At 37.0% G+C, this 8,385-nt stretch overlaps 2 protein-coding genes across 2 annotated transcripts; both read left to right on the forward strand.

Moving 5' to 3' along the window:
• Nucleotides 1–1,766: 1,766 nt before the first annotated feature.
• Nucleotides 1,767–4,363, forward strand: LOC101294932 (F-box/LRR-repeat protein At3g48880-like). The gene is made up of 3 exons (XM_004296989.1): nt 1,767–1,983; nt 2,835–3,252; nt 3,449–4,363. Exons 2-3 carry the CDS (start codon nt 2,876–2,878, stop codon nt 3,894–3,896), a joined length of 825 nt encoding a protein of 274 aa, XP_004297037.1. The 5' UTR covers nt 1,767–1,983; nt 2,835–2,875; the 3' UTR covers nt 3,897–4,363.
• A 996-nt stretch (nt 4,364–5,359) lies between these two features.
• On the forward strand, nt 5,360–7,101 carry LOC101298011. Its single transcript, XM_004297000.1, has 3 exons — nt 5,360–5,722; nt 5,981–6,054; nt 6,748–7,101. Exons 1-3 carry the CDS (start codon nt 5,489–5,491, stop codon nt 6,824–6,826), a joined length of 387 nt encoding a protein of 128 aa, XP_004297048.1. The 5' UTR covers nt 5,360–5,488; the 3' UTR covers nt 6,827–7,101.
• The last annotated feature ends 1,284 nt before the right edge of the window (nt 7,102–8,385 follow it).

Here is an 8,385-nt window from a genome sequence, read left to right on the forward strand (position 1 = left end):
CAACCCTAATCCATCGTCACTTATCACACGAAAACGCTCATATCTCCCTCTATATTACGTAGTTTGGTCAAACCTTCCACACAAAAAACTCTCACGTAGATGAGACGCAACTGCCCATATAAAAATTTTGAGACATTTACCTTCCGACGATAGGGCTCCCCATAGGGAATAATAACGGTAAATAGTAGACACGTTGTGATTCCGATGACTAAATTTACAAACCAAAATTCGACCATCAGATATGATCATTATGACGAAATATGTCTATGATAAAAAATTCAACTGGATTCGACAACATTAAGGGCTCGATCGAAACAGTCAACTCTAATCGGAAATAAGAAAACTGTATTTTGAAGCCCTAAAGGACTCGGATGGCCAAAAATACCCATACGTCATGGTGTTAGCAATGAGTTTGACTAGTAGGGCCGTTACGCTTCCGGAAAGGTATCACAATAGTCAATCGGACACCAAAAACCAAATCTGCAGCATAGTGAATAATAAAGGTAAATTGCATTGACCGCAACTATCGGCACCGAGAATTTACCGGAATACCGTTATTTTTCAACCGTAGACGTATTTCACCATTATGATCATATCTTATTTCACGACTTTTTTGCGTTTGAAGGTTCTACGTATAGTTTTTTTTTCCCAGATGAGTTGTTATCCAGATCTGCAGATATTTAAATACTTTAGCCGATGAAATTATATTTTTCGTCAGCTAAACTTTTAAAAAATTTTGTCGGCTAAAGTTCACAGACTATAGTCGACGAAAAACATTATTTAGACGACGAAATTTTAATTTCGTCGGCTAAAGTTGACCATAACCGACGAAAATTTTAAATTAGCCGATGAAAGAAAATTTCGTCGGCGAAAGTTGGTTGGCCTGGTTTTTTTATTTTCGTCGGCTAAAGCCTTTCTTCTGGTAGTGTCACCATAGCCACCGCCGTTGTCATAACCGCTCAAGCCGGCCAGACAAACCCAAGGTCACCAAATCCATTTCCCTATCCACCAAGGCCAGCCTCCAGTTCCCCATAGGTCGAGTCGCCCGCTTCTTCAAGAACGGTCGCTATGCCCAACGCGTCCGGACGTACCTCAACAAGCAACAACTATGTATTGAGGTACACCGTCGTTTTGGATGATATTATAATGTGGGTCCTTTTTTTTACTATGTAATTAGTGTAGCAGATTGTTTGATTTGTTGATTAGGTTTTGGAGTTAGATGGCAACATCGCCAGGCACAAGAAGAATCAGATAAATGTGAGGCATATCCAGCTTGTGGTGAGAAAGATGAGGAGTTCACCAAGATCTCTGGTTCTGTAAATTTGTGGCTACAGCACAATTCACTCTTGTAACGAGTTTCTTTTGGTGTAATGAATGGATTTTCTTCGAGAAAGGGAGGTTTTGGCACACATGTTTTCATATCGGTGAATTTGAAAATGAAAGCAATGGGAAGATGATGAACTGAGAAGGGTGAGAAGCAACTCGGCGAGAAATTGAATTTTAAGTTTTTTTTGAAAAAAAAGTCATACATGTCGTTTTTTTAGTGGGAGATCGCAAAATCCACGTGGTCCGACTGCTGCATGGAAGAATTTCTTTTCCTCCAAACACACATTTCCCCCACGTGGTCCGAGTGCGCAGTCTGATCATCGGCGGGCGAATCTAACCGTCAGTCCCCCACCCACCAACCGCCCATGGAAAGTGACTAAAATTTTGTTAAATAGACATGGAGTAATAGACCCTAACAAAAGAGAAGAAGTAAAACTATTCTTTATAGATGTATCAGTATCCCCAACTCAGCTATTCTGCCGGAGAAAAGTTTCTTTAACTTTTGAACTCTCTGTCTGTCGTCGTCGACGCATGCCCAGTCAACCAAAGCTTGCTCATCATCAAGAATATTCACCGGAGCTAGGATATAATCTGCCATTTCCCCCTGCTTCTTGTTTATCGGATTAGCTTTTTCCCTGCTTAGTTATCTCCCCAAAGGTTTTGTCCATTCTCTATGCTCTTGTTTACAACTTCTGCTATTGTATCTGCTTGTTTGTGATCTTTGCGTCCGACTTTCTCTATATTTATTTCATGGGTCTCCCTTAACAGTATTGCCCATCCAATTAGATGATGTTCTCACTCACTGTCAAGTGTCAACTTCAAAATCTGTCTCTTGTTTATTACCCTGTAGAAATTAGTATCTGTTATAGAGTATGCTAGCACAAGAATTTGCAGTGCCAGTACTAATGTACCATTCGGCTCTGATTGATGTTATATTTGTATCAAGTTATATAGACAGGACTAGGAGATTGCTTATGGCTATAGGTTTCGGGTTTCTGAATTGTATGTGCTGTGCTAAATTTTTATGTCTTCAAAGATTGAACTTTCTTTAATATGTTAATAGGCAACAGCTGTACTCGCTTATACATCTAGGAGTTAGACTTAAATTGATCTGATTCAAATTGAAAATTGGCTCTTCCCTTTCTTTTACAGAGAGACGTTTTACAACTCACAACATAGGAGCTATATCTCTATAACAATGTTCATGACTTCATGCTGCTTTTTATCTATTGTGAAGGCTACAACTTTAGGAACTATTTCTCTAATTGAAAAATAACATGTGTTTTTTTCTCTCATATTTTGGTGATCGATGGAGATTTTCGCTTATCTTCTTGCGTCTTATTATATAAATATTAGAGCTCTATCTGTATTCAGAGAAACTAGCATAATCTTGATACCATCCTTTAAATATGGAGGTTCTTTTCCCCATTTATTGTGTGATTGATCTGTGAATTTTTTGGTGTTTGTCAGGCTTATTGTTAATGTTCAGAATCTTTCATTTGGTTCAGGATATTAGTTTACTATTGCTTGGTGAATGCCAGTTCTTTAAATGGAGGACCAACGAATGTGGGAAGACTTAGACACGGACTGCTTGGTGAATATTTTTGGAAGAGTTGGAATGGAGTCACTGCTTTTGGATATCCTTTTTGTGTGCAAGTCATGGTACAAAGCAAGCCTCATTCCTTCTTGCTGGCATTGTATCGATTTTCCTGGCCTTTCAGTTGATCAAACTTTTGACTTGTGTCACCAAAGTGTTGGACATAATACCATTTATCAAAGATTTGCTTCTGAATTCCAAATTGATAAGAGCCGATTCTCCTTGACTGCTTTTATTAAGTTTGTCGTCAATCATAGCCGAGGAAAAGCTACTTCTATCTCACTACCTTCATATTGTACTCGAGAAGCAGTTGAGTTTGTTGCCCATGTGTAAGTTTCCTCTTTATAATTCGATGTGTTTAAATGTTGGAGAGGCCGTGTACTCTTTTTGTTTGTTTACAATCATTTTTCTATGAGCATTTCCAAAAAAATTCTTCAGATTGGAAGTAGAATTATTTTCTTGGTTCTAAATATTCTTCATCTTTTGAAACTCAGTCATAAATAGCTATTTTTTTTCCCTCTGCAGATGTCCTGACCTTGTGTTTTTGGATGTATCTCGATATTTACTGTTCACAACATCAAGAAAACATATATCAGATCTGATGTGCAAGTGGGAAAATTTGGTGGAGTTATGGATAAGTTGGAGCTATAATTTAGAGCAAATCCTGTCACCAATCAGCATTCATTGCAAGAATTTTTGTTCTCTGCATGTGTGTAATGCCTCCATTCGTAAAGATGAAGCACTAGCGATCATTACTTTTGTGCCTAATATTAAGTACTTAATCTTGAGGTCTGCAGACTTTCATAGGGATAGTCTTGTTTCAATACTGAGGAGCTGTAAAAGTCTTGTGCTGTTGAATGTCAGAGATTCTGTTGGGTTTAATGAGGTTGATGAGGAAATATTAAAGCTTTCTTCGCATATTAGTAAATTTCTGTGCGAGGGTTCAAAAGAAGAAAGGTTTATTATACCATGATGTTTATGAGGAACGAGGGGTGCCGTTTTCAAGCAGATTATGAACTTTGCTATGACTGCAGTCCTGTGTGCCCTGGAGGTTAGTGGGAGTGTATACTTTTGAGACCTAGTGCTGCCGAACTTGTGTAGTCTTAAATGTAAATGTGGCAGTTGGGCACCTCATGATGACCATTAGTTCATTACTCATGCTCTTTAGGTCAAATAAGAGCTTGTTGTTGGCTCCTTACGTAAGTTTCTTACTCCATCTTATAAACAACTTTACCTTCAAAACTTAGTTGTTCTGTATATATTCCAGTTGTTCAGCTGAATCTATTGTTTCAATCCCCTTTCTCTATGGCATATTGGAATGCGGGATTAGTTTGCTTCGGTATTGATGTATGTGAGAGTTAAATGGGAAGTGAATAGGCCACTGAAATGAAAGTAGCCAAAAGAAATCTATCTTAAGCAATGATTATTAAGTGGCACTCAGCAGAGCAATGTTTTGGTAGGATGATCATACTTGGTCTTCTGTCATTCATTCTTCAGTTGTGGTTTGTAATAGTTCTGTTTCCAGATTGTATGTTCTGTATAAGTTTCTCTTCACGAGTAAATGTACCTCAGTAAATTGGCCAACAGCTGCCTCACCTTGATTGTTTGATTTGTCAAAACTGTAAATTAGATAATAACGGGATCAGTCGATGTCTCACTCAATCATATGCTTCTATGTCTTTACATCTGTTGGTGCTTAAGGCTTGCCTATATGTATATCACATTATCACATCTTTGAAAGGTAGAATTTTACTCAATGCTGCTGATCAAGTTGATTAGGCATCATTTCAAAGTTTTATTTGGAGATTGTGGCTGTCTTACCAAATATTAAGTACCTGACATATTGTTTTACAACCAATATGATTGTAGATCAATTTGCTATACTATGTCAAACTTGTTCTCAAACTCGTATTTAGTGGTAATCATTTTACCTCCTCATATTTTTTTTAGGAACCTCGCCGATAAAATTTCTTTTTCTTGCGAAGAAGAAAAAACAATACAAGATAAAAGAAAGCGAAACAAAAATCCTAACACAACATGGAAGTGATGGAACATGAAACTCAATGATGGAGTCTATTCTGCCATCTAAGGACTTAGATAAAATGATCTACAATTGTGTTAGGACCATACCTAGTTATATGGGTCATGTACTGGGCTTGGGCCTCACAATATCAGTTGGTTAATAGCATGGGTTACTGGATCCGGGTTATGTTGTAAGCGAGTTTTTAGGGTATTATCTCGTGTCATATAAAACAAATAAATCTGCTTGTAAAGATTATCCAATGAATGAATATGAATCTTTAACTTTTTTTTTTTCAATTCTTTACAATTTATCTTTTCAATTTTCTTTCATGGACTTCGGTCTAGCAAATTGCGTCTGCAACAAAGTTGGCTTGAAATCTCACATAGCATTCATAGCACAAGGGACATCCCTTTGACTAAAAAAAACAAAAACAAAAACAAAAATTTATCCAAAACGACGTCGTTGTAACTTTAAACCACTATTAGACCTAGCGTATTCATCTGAGCTGAGCAGTGTGAAGGCCTCACTACCAAAAACCAAAAATGGCGTCGAAGATTTCAATTCTAAGGACCGGTACCGAGAACATAGCCTGCCTTTTCGGCCTGAGGAGGTGGACCCACATCGCAGCTATTCCTCCGTCGTCGGATGGGTCCCTTGCCAGGCCGATTTCACCGCCGCCGTTCGCTCTGCCGGAGAAGGATAACAGAGTCGGATTCGGGTTCCCCAGTTTCACATTCGGTGGGTCCATGGAGCTCATGGCTGTCCCCAAGAGGAAGGTATATGACTTCTATGCTACCCTTTTGTCAATTCCAGCTTTTTATTAACTAGATTGGAAATGGCTGGGGTTTTAGGGTTTAAGGGTTTTGGATTAACTGTCAAAAGCATAATCTTACTTTTATTGTTTGTTTGGGTTTTGGTATGGTAGAATGTCTAAATTCTCTGTTAATACCCTGTAATGTAATAAGTAGATAATGTATGGTGTTCAGGCCAGTTATATAAATGATTGTTGGTCACTTTGTTTGTACGTTGTGCAGACTACTCCCCACAAGAGAGGAATACGAAATGGCCCAAAAGCTCTGAAGCCTGTTCCTGTGATAATCCGATGCAGGTAAGTTCTGTAAACTTTTCAATTATTGAGGACAATTTATTTAGTTTTAGAATGAATTATAGTTCAGTAGTTCGCTGAGGGTTAGTTTATTGATAATGTAGTCTCTGATTGTTGTGTTGGAGAACAACTGAATCTTGGTGGACTACTTAGTTAATTATTTTTTCATCATCTTGTGGCCTATAATAGACAAAAGAAAAGCTGGTATTCTGGCACTTCTGTAGCAGTTGAAGTTTGTGATTAGCTTGGAATCCATGTTGTGTGAGTAAATGAAATAGTTCTGGTTATCAAAATGTTGTTGGTTGTATTAGTGGGATAACATAGGCACAGAGCAGTGGATTAGAATAGGTTGTCCGCCTGGGAAGTTCTCAAGAATAAGAAGATTTAAGTTCTAGAGAAGATGATAGTACAAATGCAAAAGAATACACTTGAACAACATATAGATTTATATGTTTGTTGTGATGTACACATTGGTAATGTAATGGTTCAGTTACTTATTTATTGCCTTTTGTTTTGTATGAAATAATTTTGCTCTCCTTTGTTGTTCACTTCTTGTTTATTAGATCTAGAACCTAATGTCATCATGTAAATCTAGAATCTGGTATTGTTTGAGTTTTACATTGGATAGCAATACGATCTTCAGGAATTGATACAGAGCAACACATTATTTTGACCTCTTAACAATTTTGGTTGCAGGAGTTGTGGTCGTGTCAAGCTGCCACATTATTATTGTTGCAGCGGACATAGGGGAAATACCGGTGAGCGAGAGGTATAGAGCTTAGCATGAGAAGTTGAGAATGTGTTAGACTTTTGAAGAATAAGTCTGGAGTTTTCTGTTTCGAGTTCGATCTTTTGAAAAACTGATCATGCTACAAAAATATTAAGTGGATAGATCTTTTACTTGGTTCAGATATTGGCTTGCTAGAATTACTTTTATTTTCACCTTGTATAAATTGTTCTTAAGATGGTATAGGTAAAGCCTGTCATTCAATTTTGACCTTAATGAATAGCTAAAAAGCAAGACAAGACACTAATATTTGACCTGTTTCACATGTTTGGACTTAGTAACCCAGTTACATATTGCTGTTGAATATCATGTAGCTTGGAAATTCAAAGTGCAAAACATAGTAATCAAGGATACTACCTCAATTTAATTTAGAGCAAATGATTTCGATACACAAATCTGGTTGGGGAGATGCAGAACATACAGCCATCATGCACCCGAATTAGACTAGTTATCTATAAAAACAATAGTTGCATCTCATTATCTCCCTCAATGAAAGTACCTAGATGGGTACATCGTTGATTTAAGCATATACTGATGGTGTTGAGAAAGAGGAAGAAGATTTACAGAGCAAGATATGCATTCTGTCTAGAATTGTTGTCGCTCATACATTGCATGATGTAAAAGATACGAGAAGGATAACATTTTCTTGTTAATATTCTTATGTAAGAAATATTAATTTGAGGATCCACCAAAAACAGTATCATACTAGATGATGCCCGCGCGTTGCCGCGGTTTGCAACGACGGATGTTCCCTACCGTAAATGCTTTTGTTTGGATCAATTTTGCTGTTGAATGTCTACAATGATGCTTTTTGCATGTAAACATAGGTATAGTGTTCTTCTAGCAATACTATTAAAGTTTCAATTTAAGAAAATGGTGAATGAGTTTATTTACCACATGACACCAATAATAATTCATTTATTATGGAAAGATTAAGCAAAACTGAAATGCATGAGAAACTGAACATAGATATAGTAATGTTACTAATATACATAATGTATTAAACAAAAGCAGTAGTACAATACATGTCCCTCCATCAACAACTTTGTATCCCATGTATCAGAATAATTGAGGGTAACAAAAATAGGTTACATGTATTATCAGTTTTCTAAACAAAATGCTTCCTATTGCCAGACAATGCTGTACTGCATTTGTACTTAGAAGCAACCTTGGCTAACCTGTTAGCATCCAAAAAACAAACATACATATGGGCATAAAACAAACATACATATGGGCATTGCTGATGAGCTGAAAACACAAAAGGACCACATGATATCTACTCCATCTACTCAAAAATCACATTTCTTTTTTCCTTTTGTTCAAATAGGTATCAATTTTGTTTGTCAATGAAAGTCATCACGCATGCTTGCATCACTAATGACATACACATCTATTTTTATTGGCTAACAATGCATCTTGCTACTCATGGCATCCCTGACTGTGGGATGCATTCATTCGTATCAACAAACAATCACAGTCCAATCCAAATTGTAACACAAACATATGACGCACTAAACTTTTTATCACCTCCAAAAACTCTGATATTA

The sequence above is a fragment of the Fragaria vesca genome, linkage group LG4 (genome assembly GCF_000184155.1).
Source record: "Fragaria vesca subsp. vesca linkage group LG4, FraVesHawaii_1.0, whole genome shotgun sequence".
NCBI classification, from domain to species: domain Eukaryota; kingdom Viridiplantae; phylum Streptophyta; class Magnoliopsida; order Rosales; family Rosaceae; genus Fragaria; species Fragaria vesca.

Excerpts from the sequence above, each read along its gene's own strand:
- LOC101294932 (XM_004296989.1), top strand. The coding sequence starts at position 2,876 with ATGGAGGACCAACGAATGTGGGAAGACTTAGACACGGACTGCTTGGTG. Across the intron at positions 3,253-3,448 it reads GTTGAGTTTGTTGCCCATGT|ATGTCCTGACCTTGTGTTTT; the intron begins GTAAGTTTCCTC and ends TTCCCTCTGCAG.
- LOC101298011 (XM_004297000.1), top strand. The coding sequence starts at position 5,489 with ATGGCGTCGAAGATTTCAATTCTAAGGACCGGTACCGAGAACATAGCC. Across the intron at positions 5,723-5,980 it reads TGGCTGTCCCCAAGAGGAAG|ACTACTCCCCACAAGAGAGG; the intron begins GTATATGACTTC and ends TACGTTGTGCAG. Across the intron at positions 6,055-6,747 it reads CCTGTGATAATCCGATGCAG|GAGTTGTGGTCGTGTCAAGC; the intron begins GTAAGTTCTGTA and ends TTTTGGTTGCAG.